General features: G+C 34.1%; 3 protein-coding genes across 3 annotated transcripts; 2 read left to right on the top strand and 1 right to left on the bottom strand.

Moving 5' to 3' along the window:
- Nucleotides 1–3,923: 3,923 nt before the first annotated feature.
- On the top strand, nt 3,924–5,652 carry LOC125853204 (bZIP transcription factor 53-like). Its single transcript, XM_049532877.1, has 2 exons — nt 3,924–4,058; nt 4,530–5,652. Exon 2 carries the CDS (start codon nt 4,897–4,899, stop codon nt 5,329–5,331), a length of 435 nt encoding a protein of 144 aa, XP_049388834.1. The 5' UTR covers nt 3,924–4,058; nt 4,530–4,896; the 3' UTR covers nt 5,332–5,652.
- Nucleotides 5,653–6,842: 1,190 nt separating this feature from the next.
- LOC125853205 (calvin cycle protein CP12-1, chloroplastic-like) lies at nt 6,843–7,446 on the bottom strand. The gene has a single exon (XM_049532878.1). The coding sequence runs from the start codon at nt 7,359–7,361 to the stop codon at nt 6,987–6,989; it is 375 nt and encodes a 124-aa protein (XP_049388835.1). The 5' UTR covers nt 7,362–7,446; the 3' UTR covers nt 6,843–6,986.
- A 10,060-nt stretch (nt 7,447–17,506) lies between these two features.
- On the top strand, nt 17,507–18,753 carry LOC125853201 (uncharacterized). Its single transcript, XM_049532874.1, has 2 exons — nt 17,507–17,700; nt 18,078–18,753. Exons 1-2 carry the CDS (start codon nt 17,649–17,651, stop codon nt 18,680–18,682), a joined length of 657 nt encoding a protein of 218 aa, XP_049388831.1. The 5' UTR covers nt 17,507–17,648; the 3' UTR covers nt 18,683–18,753.
- The last annotated feature ends 215 nt before the right edge of the window (nt 18,754–18,968 follow it).

Raw genomic sequence — 18,968 nt, 5'->3', positions numbered from 1 at the left:
AGAGCTACAATGTTTATAGAGCAAATATGGACTCCATTTAGGGGAAAAGAAAGAATTTAAAGTTGAGTGACAAAATTTATTTTACTCTTAAATTTTTTTAAAAAGTCAGGTCACAATTCTTAATTTTTTTATTTGGCAAATATTATTTGAGAAATGGAAAACATTTGGAAAAAAAAAGTAAAATATTAGCAAAAAAATTTACTCAAGTAATTGAGAAAAGAAATTCTTTTAATTCTATTTAAGAAAAATATAATGTAAATCTAAAATTGTTGGATTGCAAAAATATTTAAGAAGCAAATATATGAAAGTAAATAACTATATAGGACTTTGCTTTAATTAATTAGATCTCAATCATTAATTTTAAACTATGACATGTGTCTCCAATCCAAGCTAGAACTTGGGGAAAATGGAGAGGAGCCGGATCCCTTTAACTTAGTACGTCTCTATATAATCAAAGAAATGTTGTAACGAGGATCATTGATGAAGTTGTCTTTTTGTCTTTTGATCTTTTTTAAGCTTTGTAAGTACTCCCTCCGTCCCTATTTACTTGTCCATATTTCCCCTTTTAGATGTTCCTATTTACTTGTCCATTTTGACAAATCAAGAAAGAACAAAAAAAACTTTCCTATTATACCCTCATTTAAACTTCTTGAAAATTTAAACTTCCCCCATCATTGATTAGTTATCTTGAATAAATTTATTTTGGAATCATAATTAATAAGGGCAAAATTGTAACTTCACTATGCTAATCATTGTTATCTTAATATGTGTGCCATTTCNATTTAAGAAGCAAATATATGAAAGTAAATAACTATATAGGACTTTGCTTTAATTAATTAGATCTCAATCATTAATTTTAAACTATGACATGTGTCTCCAATCCAAGCTAGAACTTGGGGAAAATGGAGAGGAGTCGGATCCCTTTAACTTAGTACGTCTCTATATAATCAAAGAAATGTTGTAACGAGGATCATTGATGAAGTTGTCTTTTTGTCTTTTGATCTTTTTTAAGCTTTGTAAGTACTCCCTCCGTCCCTATTTACTTGTCCATATTTCCCCTTTTAGATGTTCCTATTTACTTGTCCATTTTGACAAATCAAGAAAGAACAAAAAAAACTTTCCTATTATACCCTCATTTAAACTTCTTGAAAATTTAAACTTCCCCCATCATTGATTAGTTATCTTGAATAAATTTATTTTGGAATCATAATTAATAAGGGCAAAATTGTAACTTCACTATGCTAATCATTATTGCCTTAATATGTGTGTCATTTCTAAAGTGGACAAATAAATAGGGACGGAGGGAGTAATAGTTAAAACCTCCTCTCATTTTTGTTTTCCCCCTTTTTGTAAGTTTATCTACATTTTTCAGTAAATTGTTTGTACCTATGTATTTTTCACTACAAGTTAAATTTGTTTTATATATCAAATTATATTATAAAATAAAAGTGACACAGAAAGCGTGCTATCATGAAAGAAAAGCAAAATAAAAAATTAAAAAGAGAATCAATGAGAAAAGAAAGTTTTATATACAAATTGAACTCAATTGATCATCGAAAAATCAAGTGGATAAAAGAAATGTAAAATAATTGTGTTAATTAATATTAAACGACTCGTTTTGTCGTGGTTTTTTTTTTTTTTTTTTTGAATTCTCAAGAAATTCAAGAAAAAACTTATATTTCTCCATCTCAACAAGAACTAAATTGATCCACAATAGAGAAGCTCTAAGAAAATGAAATCTAGTTTAACACCTTCTGCACAAATCCTTCGGGCGAGAAAAATGTTGCCTCGAGACTTGGTGCTTTCTGAATTAAAGGAAAATTTCTTAAAAAATTCACAATGACATGACTATCCAACCATATATGCTATGAATCTGAAAGATACTTACGATGCAAAAGAGTATTTTCACATAACGTTAAAATGTAAAATTTGTTTCACTCTATAACTCAAAGAATAGAGGGATATGTTGGCATAACGTTATTAGCAAAATTAAGAAAAATAAAAGTTGAAAGGACAAAAATCATTAGAAAGTTATAGATTTTTCATCTTTTAAACTTGTTTTGGAACATAAATGTAGGTTGACAAAGATATAATTCTTCCTTGAATTTGTTCTGAAAAGTCGAATACACTCTCACACTATCATGACGATATATTAGACACTTATATTACTTAATAAATGAATTTAATATCATCCTTAAAGTTGACGTGATAAAAAATTAAATATAAAATAAATACTCCTTATGTCCCTAATTACTTGTCCACTTTTGAATTGACACACCTATTAAGAAAACAATGATTGACATAGTGAATTTACCATTTACCCCTATTAATTATGAAATTGATGAATTAAAAACTTAAGAGTTTCAAGAAGTTTTACATTTTTCAAAGTAATTAATTAAGGGTATAATAGGTAAAAAAATTGTTCCTTGTCAAAATAGACAAGTAATTAGGAACAACTAAAAAAGAAAAAGTGGACAAATAATTAGGGACGAGTAATATTTTTGAGTCTAATTTAAAGCCAAAAATAAATAAAAATGGTCTTAGTTTCCGCCCTTTTTGTTGTCCAACTTTAGCCCTTCTCTTCATCTTCTTCACCAATTTTCAATGAATTATACTGCATAGTAATTACCAAAAGTAATTGATGATTGTTGACTTGTTGTGGCAATGATGATTGATGGTGATAATTATAAATTGTGACTTGTGACAGTTATACTTCCTCCGTCCACAATTATTTGGCAGGTATACTAAAAATAGATGTCCAAGATTAATTGTCAATTTAAACAATCAAGAAATAATTAGTCACTTTTTCCAATTCTGCCCTTAATGATAGTGTAGTTCAATTAAAAAATTATGTGGACTTTTGATATTCTTGGTATTGTAGGGTTATATTAGTCAAATTACACCTTGTATTAAATTTTCCTTGAGGGATGTGCATGACCTTACCCTGACAAACAATTGTGGACGGACGAAATAGTAGTTCGACAATATATATTGATGAATGGTGATAACGATTATTGTGGTTATAATGATTAATGGTGATGATTATACTTAAGTAAATGATTAATTGTGATGCTACAATCGATTGGTTGTTGGAAATGAATAGTGATAATAGATAATGATGGACGATGAAAATAATTAAGAATAAATGAAACTGATATTAAAATTTTGATCATTTGTACTTCAAGACTCATTAAGTTATTCAGGGGCGGCTCAACGTAATTCGGGGCCTAAAGTGAAATTTTAATTCAATACCTAAAATATAAACAAACTTCGTATACATATTTATTCAAATTTTATTTCTATAAATAATAAGTTGACAAATATTGAATAAAGATAACAGGTAGAACCATAGAATCTCAAAAAGTTGATGACTTGGTATACCTCATTTTAATATGTTTGACGTAATGCTTGAAACTAAAATTTAAAAATAAATAAAAAAGAATTTGTAATACACTTTGTTCAACACTTTTCACTATTAATTCTTATTTTTAACAAAGTACAAATGATGTTCAAGTTGGTAAAATAATATATTTTTAAAATATTATACTTTTAATCATAAAAAATCAATTTTTTCTATAAAATTTTTAACACGTAATTTATTCTTGATAAAAATTTGAGGCCCCCTCAATTTGGGGGCCTAAGGCGTAAGCCTTATTTTATAAAGCATAGAGCCGCCCCTGAAGTTATTGTAACATTAAAATAATTTTATTTAACTTGAGTAATAATTAAGAAAAAAAAAAGAATAATTAAGTAAATGAGATGGTCAAAAAAATAAAAAATATCGCCCACAGAAAAGAGAAGATCCGTGGAAGATTCCTTTGTCTTTTAGGATATACCGACGAGACAATTTTTCCTTTTGCTTAGCTGTCATCATTACCTTTTCAATTTACACGCCAACCACCTTCCTGATTACGTCAATCGCACTAACTTTTGCTTTATAAAAAATTACAAACATATGCCAATATTTACCAAAATACCTACCTCCTCTTCCTATATAAACCCTCTTTTTGCCTTCGTTTAGACCTTCTTTCGCCCACAATTGGTTCTTCATTTGATTGGTATGTCTCAATTATTTTCTCCTCTTATCTTATCTTTTCATTTTTTGTTTTCTTTTTAGTTTTTTTTTTTTGAGCTTTTTAATTTTTGCTTGCATGTGCTTTTTAATTTGATGATGAATTGGGTTGGCTTTGGGGATGTTTGGTAGGCGGACTAAATTATCTCGAGATTATAATAGAATTATAATTCCGGCCTAATTTATCCCACTTCCCAAATGGATATCCATGATTGGGTTGTATAAATTTAATTTCAAACATAATAATTGCCCTACCTTATCCAGCTTAGCGAAGAACTTTAGGGGTTGTGTAGAACTAATTTAATTATGAGTAATTCTGAATTTATTTAGACATGCAGAGGATCGAGGATCTTAATTTAATTGTGATTGTGTTGGGTTGATTGATTTTTATACACCTGGATTGTTGAATTTGTTTTATTTTTTTCTGATAGTTTATGTTGTGTTTTGCGTTTTGCAGATTGATTTGCGTTTGATTGCTGAAGGCACTGTTTGGATTTGGATTTACACAACAACCATTGAATTGTTACTAATTTGATATAATCGTTTATTGTTTCTTTGATTGAGGTTTTTATAAACAGTTTCTCTATGTTAGTTTCAAATTCTTCATGATCCACCTGCGTCGGGTTCGCATTATGCACTCTTTCTCTGTTGTCTTCCTGTACTGGTTCTATGTGTTTTCATGAATTAGCCCACCTCAAACCCTTGAACCCTCTTTCTGTTTGATCTAGAAATTACAATTACCAAATCCAGAAACCGAACAAGAAAAAAGTAGTTACCTCCCCTTTTTTGAATTCATATTTTTGTTGAACAAACTACACAAAGACATGGCTTCGACTCAGCAACCAGCTAGTTCAGGTTCTGATGGTCAGCGATATGCTACTAATGATGAGAGAAAACGAAAGAGAATGGAGTCTAACCGTGAATCTGCAAGGCGGTCACGGCAGAGGAAGCAGCAGCATTTGGAAGAGTTGATGAGCCAATTGACGCAGCTGCAGAATCAGAGCACTAGCTGGCGTGAGAAGATCGAATCTGTTGGAAGAAACTTCCACACCCTTGATGCGGAGAACAATGTCTTGAGGGCTCAAATGGCTGAACTGACTGAACGCTTAGATTCGCTGAATTCCCTCACTCGTTTCTGGGCTGATGCTAATGGACTTGCTGTGGACATCCCTGAAATTCCAGACACTTTGCTTGAGCCCTGGCAGCTCCCTTGCCCAATTCAACCCATTACTGCCTCTGCTGATATGTTTCAGTTTTGAGCAACCTCTTTGCATTATTGGACTACCATGATCCTAGCTCTCGGGTTCTTTCTTAACGGGGTGCTCCTTGGATTCAATTTACATGCAACAGTTGCAGCGGAAGAGAACCTTGTCACTGGTTGCTGAAGTCTTCCTTTATGCAGTCACTACATCTTGTGTATCTGTAATGTGAGTTAGTAGCTTTTCTTGTGCTCGCTTTGTGTCAGTTTATGACTATAGATTCTCTACTGTAATGTTTAGCTTTGATGGATTAGCAATTTCTAGTACTTTGTCAATGATCTTTAGTCTCTAGTTTTATAAATAAAAATCTCAAGTTGTGTGTGAACGAGATGACCCTTTTTTGTTTCTGCAAGATTGCTCTTTTCATTCAGCTAGTTGTGAGTCATTGTGTTTCTGTTTGTCACAATGTTTGTGGGAAGTGTTGATTGTTTGGATCTTTTGAATGTTGAATGCTACAGGCCGTTCAAGAATTAGAACATGGAGGTTACTCCAAAATTACCATAGTCCAAGCTTTCCATGTCGCTGTGTATAATTTCATGATCTCGTTGATATTTACATGTCAAAATACGCAATTGCCAACATATATCTTCTGTTTCTTAAAGAAATAGGTTTGCCATTTCAGTACTTCGTGTGCCCTGGCCTGAGGTAAACCATCATGTTAAGTTTCATGCAAAGACAACCTTTTACCATGTCAAAGATCTGGCAAATATCCGCGGAATGACTAGGCTTATCCATCATCGACTAACGAGTACGAATTGTAAATGAAAATTACTGTTCATCAACTTCTTGCCTAAAACCTCCAATAATGAATGATTAGACGGTAGAAAGTGGATGCCAAATGATTTTTTTCTTTCTCCATGGATTAGGTACGGGGGAGTTGGAAATGTTGCGTCAAAAGGGATTTCGAGCATGAAAGTAGCTATTGAATACTATATATAGCTTTTGATTTAAAGTTAAAAGTAAGATGGTATTGATTGTAAAAGCACAAAAGATGATTCTCTACATGTGCAAGGTCTTAGTGGGTAGAATTATGCGCTCAGATAATACCATTATTAGAAAAAGCATAAAACCCAGTAGTAAGTTTCAATTTCTCGTCACTGTTTTATTAGTCTCGATTACATTGATGAATGGACTAAAATATACAACTCGTATTAGTTTAATAGTTTATTGAATAATTGAAATTATGGGTTCGATAGGTCATATATATTACAAATAATGAATCAATTTCTTTTATGTCTGCCATTTTTCTGATTAGTCTCTCCAAGTATTTTAAATTATCTCTTCGGACCATCTAAGAGCTACTGATAGGTTCAAGCAATAGACAAAAGATTCTGCTTCAGACAAAGCAGATCAAGGCTTTTAGGCTGGGGCTGATCATCTAGGAGGACCGGAGGATATTAACCTGAACTCCTTCGGAAAAAAAATTATGTACACATATAAATTTTGACTAAAGAAAATGCACCCCAAGGTCTAAGGTTCGATTCTCAAGGATTGTAATTCTGGATCCGCTGTTACCACAACATCAAAATGTTTGTATAGTATTTTGAGAGAGGAAGAATCCTTTCATTATACATATCAATAGTCTAATTCATAGCATTCAAGATTCAAATTGGGAATAAAATAAAGCATAATGCTTAAATAACACAAAACTTGTATCAACTATCATATGTACGGCACTCATCAGTCTCTGGATTTTCCTTGCAATAATTTTCCAAAACATCTTCCTGCTTCTTCTTGTCCCTTGCATGACTAGCCGCTGCACTTGCCTCTTCCACAACATCCCAAGCCGCCGCACATTCTCCACTAGCTGGATTCTCATTGCACGCTTCCTCTGCCCCCTTTACACTATCAGCCACAAGGTCAGAAAGCTTGTTATCTGGTGTTGCTGCACACACAAGCCCAAATTTTGTTGATGATTTTTTCCATGGATTGTTAAGGCATGGGAACTTAAATGGCTTAAAATTGGGAGAGTTGGAATTTTTGGCCAAGAATTTTGGACTAGTGAGACTAACACCAGCAATTGTTGCCATTTTTTGTGTGTGTGTGTGTGGTTACTCTGTTATGATATGTTTTACGTGTGTGATAAGGTTATGGTTATATAAGCAGAGGATGGAATGACTAATGAGCACACATTTCTTATCATTTTTATAACCAAAGAAAGATATGCACGTCTTGAAAGATAGTATTGTGGTAAAATATCTACTCTTAAGATCTTTTATGGTATAAAAATACAAAATCTAAAGCATCAAGCTTGATATTATTCCGTGTGTTAATTGAATTGTAGATGATGGTCCAGTTCAGCCATGGATTTTTTATTGTTCACAGAAACTCAAGGTTGATTGAATCAAACAATTAGGCTTAGTTAAGTTGAATATACAGTCCTTGTTAATCAGTTGTTCAAAATGAAGTACGAGCAAAAGGTTCAAGCACTAGAGTTCAACTTTTATCACTATTCACTACTAAAAAAATCATTATTTTGTCGTTCAAAAATGTTCAACGGCTATTTCTACATATATTTTGATTGAATTGGTGAGGAAAACATTTGAAAAAATTACGAAGTTTCTCACTATTTCAGTGAGAATTTTTTTTTCACTCAATGAATGAGCTGGTTCGGTGAAAAATGAATGAGAAATTAAAAATTCACTAACTGGCGATGAGAGAATTCTTTGTTTATAGTAGTATATACATATTAATATATTTTTAAAAATTATAGTAATAACTTAAATTTAAAATAATTATATATAATTAATTGCTCATAATTATAATATGTTAAAGTAAATTGATAATATAAAGTTTCTTTATATTGTATAATAAGTTAAATCCGAGTGGTTATAACTAGCTCAAACTTCTGATATTTCAGCACTAAGAAGTTCAAAGTTTCGAAAAAATCAAAGGAGTTGCTTGTTTTTTTCTTATAGGGCACCACACACTTGTTATTCCATGTCATTCATGATGTCGACATAGGTACTTTAGGGAAATATAAATGACACGATCTATTCTTGTAATCACAGAAAAAGAGAAAAGGAAAAGAAAGAAATTAGTTTGCTACATGTGACGTTCCATGAAGATACAAATAGTTGAGTGACTTTTTAAAAGGCGGAATGACCTGGAAGACCTCTGTACTTGGCTCTTTTTGTCAATTGGACCCTCCTACTCATCACTTTGCCAATCAAACCCTTAAACTCATCAAAACACAATATTTTAAACCCCTCTGACCATTGACCGAGCTTATGTGGCATTAATATTGGTGAGTTGAAAATATGCGTGATTACACAAGCTTAAAAGCGAGTTAAAACAATATTTTTCTTTTAAAAAAAAATAATTTAACAAAATTTTAAAAAAAATCATCTTCTTCAACCCTCCTTCACCCACACCCACCCTTTCTTCTTCTCCACCAGCCCTCTCTCCTCTACCCCTCACCACATCCCTCACCTTTCTTCTTTCTCCAGCCCATTCTTCTTTCTCCACCCCCACATTCACTCTTCTCCGCCTCTTCTCCGCCTCTTCTTCTTCTTTTTTTTAATACAAATCAGTAGCCTCAACTTCTTCTAAAATTTTCGTTTTTTAGGTTTGAAAAATATTAGTATCATTCTTTTATTAGTTGGTTTCAACGAGGAGATGCAGATAATGTGAAGAATGATTGTGACTATTGAAAATTTTAAAACTCCATTGATAAGTTTGAAAAAGCTTAAAAAATAATAAATGGGTCTTGTGAATTTGTAAAATTACTTAAATTTTTTGATTGGGGTTCATTGAGTTTGTGTTGGTGAACTTGTAGTTGAATTTACAAGTTAAATCAAGAAGAATTTGATCTGATGGGTATGAATCTAGTGCTCAATTTGTGACCAAATATGAAGAAGATGACTATTTGAAAGGTTAAAGAAATTAAAAAATTGATTTATTTGATTTTTAAAAATTTTTTAGCACTTAATTTCGCATGTGGCACTAAAAATGATGTGGAATTTCACGTGTAATCGCGTCCATTACACGCACTCTGACCGGAGTAGAAAAGGGTTTAAAATGTTGTTTTCTGATGGGTTTAAGGGTCTAGTTGGCAAAGTGATGAGTATGAGGGTTCAACTGACAAAATGAGCCAAGTACAAGAGCCTTTCAGGTCATTCCGCCCTTTTTAAAATAACAATTCATAGTTGAGTGACTTTCTAAGATAACTACACATAGTTGAGTGACTTTTGGGTTTTAAAATAAAATTGAGTGAATTTCTAAGAAAACTATTCATAGTTGAGTAACTTTTTGAGAAAGTTATTCATAGTTGAGGAATCATTTGAGATATTATCTCTTTAATTATTGATCAGTTTTTGAGCATCATTTTAAGAAATAATCTAGCCAAGTTTTGGATGTTCTCCTAAATATCTACTAGCCTATATTTTTATTTTATTTTATTGGTTCAGAGAATGAATGTGGATTGAAAAGAAAAAAATAGACTTTCTTGGCTATTGAATTTTGGCTACCTCCCATAGAGACCACCAAAGCATAAAAACAAATGTCTCAATACTGAATACATGAGGAATTAAGAAATTATTTAATGAGTTATTTTCTGTTTTAATTTTTTTATGTTCAATACGTAAGCAAAAAATAACATCTTGAAAAAATGCATATATAATTAAAACAAATACTATAAAATGCGAGAATGAATGGTAAGTGTGTGGGCGGTGGGGATGTGGGCGTGTTGAAGGCAGTGGATTTGGCCATGGGGAGAATTGAACCTCAGAGTCAAACAAACTCTTGCACACTATTGCCACTAAGCTACCACTCTATATACAACAAAGTATTTTATTTTTTAATTAATTAACCATTTTAAAGCAAATTACATTAAACAATATATAACAAAGTATTTCGTTTTTTAATTAATTAACCATTTTAAAGTAGACCACATTAAACAAAATATACAAAATGTAGATGCGGTGATTTAAACTTGGGTATTGTGTACGTATTGGGCACACCTTGGCCACTGAGCTACGACTCATTATTGTTGTTGTTGAGGGTGTCCAAAATGCTTAATATATCAATATAAAGTAAGATTTAGTCAATATAATGTAATTTTCCGGTGAATGGTGTCCAATTGGACACCCTGAAGCAACTGTTGTTATCTCCAGTATTCAGGTTAGTCAAAAATACAGAAACAGAAAAAAGATGAAATTGACAGAATGAATTTTAATCCGAATCCACAGAAACCACTGTGTTTCCTTAAGAAATTTAATCCCCTCACTGTACCCGAGGTTGTAGATTAATTCCTCCCAAGATAAAACGGATTAACCTGTTAAAGAAGTTGCGGTACCTCAAACTTCAATAACTTCAGCGAACTCAAGAACAGCAACAAGAGCACACACAGACTCAGTCGATCGACAATTTTATTTATGTAAGAAAATGTATGCATTGAGGAAAAATTTTAGTGTTGAAAAAATGAAAAAGACCTCTTAGTTATAGCCATTTGTAGCAAGGAACGCGTCTGTTCAGAAAATCTGTTCAGACCCGTTTTTTCCAGAACATTGTGTTCTTTGGGAAAAGTAACGACTTTTCGAAAGGAATACCATTTGGGAAAAGTAACGACTTTTTGGAAGGATTACCGTTACACTTGAATTTCAAATAAATTCAGTTGCGCCAAATTAATTATGTTATTTAATTAACATTCTGAATTAATTTATAAGAGAAAGGAAATGATTTAACAAAATTGATTAAATAAATTTTGTCCAAAAATATTATCAATCAATCACATCATTTGCCAAATCCAAATCCAAATCCAAATCCGAAGCCGAAGCCGAAGCCGAGGCCGAGGCCGAGCGAGCGACGACGACGGCGCGAGGGGGCACCTTCTTCTTAACCCTTTAAGAACTAAAGGAAGTGTTTCCTAATATAAGGACAACAATTTCCTTTCTTCTACCGATATGGTAAAAATGACCTTTCATTTGCACTTTTGCAATGATGACTTTTCATTTTCCCTCCAAAATTGGTTCCCCCACTTTCATTGGTTCTTCCACTTTCCATTTTCTCTTTTTTTATTTCCCATTCACACCTTGCTAAACCCAACAATCCCCCACATGAATGGGGAATGACTATTGTTAAAACATATGCATGAAAAACTTGTGTGTCTTGTAAGTAAGGGTTAATCGCATCAGGATAAGTAGGTTTTCCTTTAAACTTTCCGTAGTGAACATATATCGGATATACTCGGTCAATCGGTAGATTTGATATCTTTGAACTGTCGAGCTTTAATGTATACCTAGACAACATAAGTCACACAATCAACCCTTGAACTGTTTTTGGTTCTCATTGTTTTGTTCGTTTCAGCCATAAACACATCTCGATTAATAAGTGCTTAGAGAACTGGCCTTACCGGATTCTCCTTGAAGCGGCTTTCACTTCATACTTACATAGGTGGTTTATAATTGTGTTATCCTGTAGATACACTATTTGATATACCATGTATCAAACTTAAAAACCATTAAAAAGTCCTTATGCCTTTATCCTGGTTACTGAACATTGTCTCATCATGAGAATGGACCATCAAATATGTTTTGACAATGTTGAACCGTCATCTATGACTTTGTTTTATCTCCTTGAACCTAGATCTTGGGATCTCCAGTCTTCTAGGTAGAGTTACTGCCACAATGACTTGTTCTCGGCCATAATCCCATTCCTGTCGATGATCTCTCAACTCCCTCTTTAGTTAGGCTTTTTGTAAGTGGATCCGACACATTATCCTTTGACTTTACATAGTCAATTGTGATAATTCCACTAGAGAGTAGTTGTCTAACAGAGTTATGTCGTCGTCTTATGTGACGAGACTTCCCCTTATACATAACACTTCCAGCCCTTCCTATTGCAGCTTGACTATCGCAATGTATGCATATAGGGGCCATTGGTTTGGGCCAAAACGAAATATCTTCTAAGAAATTTCGGAGCGATTCAGCTTCTTCACCTGCCTTGTCTAAGGCGATAAATTCTGACTCCATTGTAGAGCGAGCTATACATGTTTGTTTGGATGATTTCCAAGAAATTGCTCCTCCACCAATAGTGAAAACATATCCACTTGTGGATTTCGTTTCAGTTAACCCAGTAATCCAATTTGCATCACTATATCCTTCAAGAACTGTTGGATATTTGTTGTAATGCAAATCATAGTTTTGAGTATCTTCTAAGTACCCCAAAACTCTCTTCATTGCCAACCAATGATTTGATTGGGATTACTTGTGTATCGACTCAGTTTACTTATAGCGCAGGCTATGTCTGGTCGTGTACAATTCATGACATACATCAAACTTCTTAATACTCTGGAGTAATCCAATTGAGACTGACTTTCACCTTTATTCTTAGCAAGATTAAGGTTCACATCAATTGGGGTCTTTGCCTTTTTGAAATTCAAATACTTGAACTTTTCAAGTACCTTTTGAATATAATGAGATTGAGACAATGCTAGACCGTTAGGAGTTTTGTGAATCTTTATTCCCAATATCAAATCGGCTACTCCTAGATCTTTTATATCAAACTTACTAGCAAACATACGCTTAGTAGCTTTTATATTGGCAATGTCCTTGCTCATTATCAGCATGTCATCCACATATAGGCATACAATGACTTCCTGACCCATAGTGTCTTTAATGTAAACACATTTATCACATTCATTGATCTTAAATCCATTTGACAACATGGTTTGATCAAACTTTGCATGCCATTATTTCGGTGCTTGTTTTAGTCCATAAAGTGACTTAACAAGTTTGCATTCTTTCTTTTCTTTGCCGGGAACTACGAAGCCCTCAGGCTGTTCCATGTAAATTTCTTCCTCCAACTCTCCATTTAAGAATACGGTTTTCACATCCATTTGATGGATTTCAAGACCGTATACTGCAGCTAGGGCAATTAACATCCGAATTGATGTAATCCTAGTCACTGGCGAGTATGTGTCAAAATAATCAAGACCTTCTTTCATTCTAAAGCCTTTGACAACAAGTCTTGCTTTATATTTGTCAATAGTTCCATCATCTTTCATCTTCTTTTTGAAGATCCATTTAGAACCCAAAGGTTTGTTCCCTGGAGGAAGATCAACCAACTCCCAGGTATGATTGCTTAAGATTGATTCAATCTCACTATTGACAGCCTCCTTCCAAGAGGTTGAGTCGCTAGACAACATCGCTTCCTTGAATGTTTGAGGTTCACTTTCAAGAAGGAATGTTACAAAATCAGATCCAAATGAAGTAGTTGTCCTTTGACGTTTACTGCGCCTTGGACTCTCTTAATTGATTTCATTCTCTTTTGGTTCTTCTCGAGGTTGTTTAGACCCCCCACTAGATGACTCAAGTCTAGTTTTATACGGATAGATATGTTCAAAAAATTCAGCATTATCTGATTCCATTACCGTATTATTATGAATATCCGGATGTTCGGACTTATGAACCAAAAATCGACATGCCTTACTATTTGTGGCATATCCAATGAATACACAATCCACAGTCTTAGGCCCTATTTTCACCCTCTTAGGTATAGGAACCTGGACCTTGGCAAGACACCCCCACACTTTGAAATATTTCAAGTTGGGTTTTCTACCTTTCCATTTCTCATATGGAATAACATGTGTCTTCGTATGAGGTACTCTATTGAGTATTCGATTTGCTGTAAGGATAGCCTCCCCCCACAAGTTTTGTGGTAAACCTGAACTTATAAGTAAGGCATTCATCATTTCCTTTAAAGTTCGGTTTTTTCTTTCTGCAATTCCATTAGATTGTGGAGAGTAAGGAGCAGTAGTTTGATGGATTATTCCATTTTCCAAACATATTTCTGCAAATGGAGATTCATATTCTCCACCTCTATCACTTCTGATCATTTTGATCTTTCTATCCAACTGATTTTCAACTTCAGTCTTATATTGCCTAAATGCATCTATTGCTTCATCCTTACCATTTAGCAAATAGACATAACAATATTTAGTGCAATCGTCAATAAAAGTTATGAAATACTTTTTCCCACCACGTGTTGGTGTTGACTTCATGTCACAAATGTCAGTGTGAATCAGTTCTAAGGGATATGAACTCCTTGCAACAGATTTATAAGGATGCTTAGCATACTTAGATTCAACGCAAACTTGACATTTTGATTTATTGCACTCAAATTTAGGCAAAACATTTAAGTTAATCAGTTTTCGCAAGGTTTTGTTATTAACGTGTCCCAAACGTTCATGCCATAAACATTTAGACTCAAGCAAGTAAGAAGAAGCAGAATCTTTATTCATATCAACTGCAATTACATTGAGTTTAAAAAGGCCCTCAGTGAGGTAACCTTTTCCTACATACATCTCATTCTTACTTACTACAACTTTATCAGAAACAAATACACATTTGAATCCATTCTTAGTCAGAACTGGTATAGAAACTAGGTTCTTTCGCAATTCCGGAACATACGAGACCCTGTTCAAAGTCACCACCTTGCCTGATGTCATCTTTAGGAGGATCTTGCCAGTTCCTTCCACCTTTGCAACAGCGGAATTTGCCATAAACAACTTCTCGTCTGTAGGTGCTGGAGTATATGATGAAAATAATTCTTTGTTGGCACAAACATGGCATGAGGCACCAGAATCTATCCACCATTCTCTTGGATTTCCAACCAAGTTGCATTCTGAAAGCATTGCACAAAGATCGTCCATCTCTCCTTTGGATTCAGCCAAATTTGCTTGATCCTTCTTCTTGTCCTTTTTGGGACCCCTACATTCAGTAGCCTTATGACCACGTTTGCCACAGTTGAAGCAGCTTCCATTGAATTTCTTCTTAGGAGGATTGCTCTTTGGACCAGATGCTTTCTTTCTTTTCTTTGATTTTGTGGGATCTTCTTCAACAATATTTACTCCAGATATTGCTGAATTACCACGCGATCTCTTTTCTGCGGCCTTGTTATCCTCTTCGATTCTCAGCCTTACCATGAGATCTTCAACAGTCATCTCCTTGCGTTTATGTTTCAAGTAGTTTTTGAAGTCCTTCCACAATGGAGGTAACTTCTCAATAATTGCAGCCACTTGAAACGCATCATTCACAACCAATCCTACATTAAAGATTATGTGAGTATTAAGAATAAACTTAATATTTCCAACATAGGTATTAAATAAATTTATACCTTCAGCAAGGAGATCATGGATTATGACCTGCAATTCTTGAACTTGGGTGACGACGGTCTTACTGTCTATCATCTTATAGTCCAGAAACTTTGCCACAATAAACTTCTTCATTCCGGCATCCTCTGTTTTGTACTTCTTTTCTAAAGCATCCCAGAGTTCTTTTGAGGTTTTCATATTACTGTACACATTGTACAGATCATCCTGCAGGCCACTCAGAATATAATTTTTACACAAAAAATCAGAATGTGTCCATGCTTCTGTTACCAAGAATCGTTCTTCAGGCGGAGTTTCATCCGACATAACAGGAACGTTCTCATTAATGAACCTCTGCAGACTCAACGTAGTCAGATAGAAGAACATCTTTTGCTGCCATCTCTTGAAGTCGACTCCAGAAAACTTTGCAGGTTTCTCAGCCGGTGCTAGGGCAGCATTTGAACGATTGTGTGCAACCGATGTTGTTGCAGCACTTACTGTTCCAGCATTTACTTGACTTGAATTAGTCATTTTTCTGTCACAAATGGCAGACAATTTAGTATGTGAAATACTACCAGTAAAGACTAAATCCTTACACAGACTGTTTCTGATTTAACGATAAAGTTTTTATGTTCTTTTAATCGTTAACCGAATGAATTTTAAAAATTCAAACAGAGTAGAAAACCATAAAGGTTTTAATCTCCAGAAACCTCAAATACAGAAACTATTAAATTTCTTAAGATTGTTATCTCCTGTATTCAGGTTAGTCAAAAATACAGAAACAGAAAAAAGATGAAATTGACAGAATGATTTTTAATCCGAGTCCACAGAAACCACTGTGTTTCCTTAAGAAATTTAATCCCCTCACTGTACCCGAGGTTGCAGATTAATTCCTCCCAAGATAAAACGGATTAACCTGTTAAAGAAGTAGCGGTACCTCAAACTTCAATAACTTCAGCGAACGCAAGAACAGCAACAAGAGCACACACAGACTCAGTCGATCGACAATTTTATTTATGTAAGAAAATGTATGCAGAGAGGAAAAATTTCAGTGTTTGAAAAAACGAAAAAGACCTCTTATTTATAGCCATTTGCAGCAAGGAACGCGTCTGTTCAGAAAATCTGTTCAGACCCGTTTTTTCCAGAACATTGTGTCCTTTGGGAAAAGTAACAACTTTTTGGAAGGAATACCGTTTGGGAAAAGTAACGACTTTTTGGAAGGATTACCGGTACACGTGAATTTAAAATAAATTCAGTTGCGCCACTGTTATTTAATTAACATTCTGAATTAATTTATAAGAGAAAGGAAATGATTTAACAAGATTGATTAAATAAATTTTGTCCAAAAATATTATCAATCAATCACATCATTTGCCAAATCCAAATCCAAATCCAAATCCAAATCCGAAGCCGAAGCCAATCCAAATCCGAAGCCGAAGCCCCAAATCCGAAGCCGAAGCCGAAGCCGAAGCCGAGGCCGAGGCCGAGCGAGCAACAACGACACGAGGGGGCACCTTCTTCTTAACCCTTTAAGAACTAAAGGAAGTGTTTCCTAATATAAGGACAACAATTTCCTTTCTTCTACCGATATGATAAAAATGACCTTTCATTTGCACTTTTGCAATGATGACTCCCCCACTTTCATTGGTTCTTCCACTTTTCATTTTCTCTTTTTATTTCCCATTCACACCTTGCTAAACCTAACAACTGTAGCTCCACCCCTGGTTGAAGGGTGGAGAGGCCACTGTCAATATAGAACGATACTTGTAATACTTGATTACTTGATTTTTATTAAGAAAATCATGTTCCTTATTTCTAGAGAATATTTTTCAATTTTTTTAATGAAATGAACATAAGAAAATTGGAAACTCTGTACCGAACATGCTGTAAGTGTTGTGAAAAAAAGCTAGAACTAGGATGGGGTATCTGTGGAAGGAGGAAACATGGAAATTCTAATTAAACATTGAAATGAATGTGCTTAATTTTGAACTCAAGTTTCCTGTTTCCTTGGCATCTTTGCTACCTTTCCTTTACCTGAACACTTTTACTTGCATTCCTTTTCCTTTAGGACAAATGATTTATGGATATTCCTTTCCCTCTAGCAACTATATCCAATTAACATCTTAAAACTGATAAATATATCCCTTCCCTGTTCCTCCTCATACACAAAATTAATTAGGTCCTTGAGTTTTGAGACAAGAAAAAAGTAGGACAAATTTCTGCAAAGATGAGGGCACAGTTGCTCTCTTTGACAGCAATTTTGGTTCTGAGTTTCATAGGTATATATCTACGTACACTCGCCTCCTAATTTATGAACTCGAATTCATATAGTCAACTCCAACTTGCTTGGAATTGAGACGTAATTATTGTTGTAAACATAATCTTGTCATATTTTCCTCTTGGTAGAGGCGGAGCTAGGGGAGGTTTGTGGGTTCAGATGAATCCAGTAGCTTTTCTGAAGATCCTATATTTGTATTAGAAAATTAATTAAATATATGTATATTAATTTGTGACCCCCTAACAAAATTGATTATGGCTCTAAAGGAAATTTAGAACCCAAAATCTTAATCCTGGCTTCGTCTGGCTCTTGGTATTTATCTTTATGTTCTTGTGAGTTGATCATCAGCAAATATATTCTCATGTTTGCCTTCTGCAGCTGAAAAATGTAGACAGTTAGTCGGAGAAGAATCAGCTTCGAGAAGCAGGACAGAAAGATTCACATTCATAAACTGCTTCGACATGAGTTATGGAACCATAGGCTGCATACTCAAGGAATTGGTCAAGATTTATTTACACTACATTAGAGCAACTCATGTGCACAAGGTCAGAAATGAAGCAACTAAAGAAGCAGTTCAAGAAAGCTTGTCCAAAGGACTAAGTCTTGAAGATGCAGTGAAAACAGGGCAACAAGTTGGAAATGCTGTGGCAAAAAGAGCATCTTTACAAGCAAAACACATTATGGGGCCAATGGTGTCATCAGGATGGGACTTTTTTGAGACTATATATGTTGGTGGCACATTGTATGAGGCAATTATTAGAAGTGTTGGCACATTGTTGGGGTCATATATTGGAGGAATTATTGGGGAAGGGAAAACTAGATGGTTGGGTTTTCTTTTGGGAAGCCAATTTGGTAGTTGGATTGGTGGGAGGTTGGGTCTAATATTGTATGATGTGGGAAATGGGCTGCAGTTTCTACTTCAACTCACCAAGACTAATAAGAGTGATGGAGAAAGCAACTCACTCTTATTAATTTCTAGTTAGTGAAAGAAAGACCTTCCCTATGTAAATCTTAATAATCATTTGATTATGTCAAGGTTTAAACTTGTTGTAAATCCATTACTTATAGTTATTTTTAAAAAATTGAGAAACTTACCAAGAGCTATTTACTTGGATACATTCTAACTTGCAATATTATGTATTTTACCAGATTTTGGTGCGTCCAGATACATGTATCTCAAGATACATAAAGTCAAAATTAGGTGTAATTTGTTTTAGATACACTGTATTCAAGTGGATTTGCATGTACATGAGATACATAACAAATCTC

Source organism: Solanum stenotomum, chromosome 1, assembly GCF_019186545.1.
Source record: "Solanum stenotomum isolate F172 chromosome 1, ASM1918654v1, whole genome shotgun sequence".
Taxonomy (NCBI): domain Eukaryota; kingdom Viridiplantae; phylum Streptophyta; class Magnoliopsida; order Solanales; family Solanaceae; genus Solanum; species Solanum stenotomum.
The sequence above is the reverse complement of the archived record's forward strand: the minus strand, read 5'-3'. Positions and strand labels throughout refer to the sequence as shown.

Excerpts from the sequence above, each read along its gene's own strand:
- LOC125853204 (XM_049532877.1), top strand. The coding sequence starts at position 4,897 with ATGGCTTCGACTCAGCAACCAGCTAGTTCAGGTTCTGATGGTCAGCGA.
- LOC125853201 (XM_049532874.1), top strand. The coding sequence starts at position 17,649 with ATGAGGGCACAGTTGCTCTCTTTGACAGCAATTTTGGTTCTGAGTTTC. Across the intron at positions 17,701-18,077 it reads TTTGGTTCTGAGTTTCATAG|CTGAAAAATGTAGACAGTTA; the intron begins GTATATATCTAC and ends TGCCTTCTGCAG.
- LOC125853205 (XM_049532878.1), bottom strand. The coding sequence starts at position 7,361 with ATGGCAACAATTGCTGGTGTTAGTCTCACTAGTCCAAAATTCTTGGCC.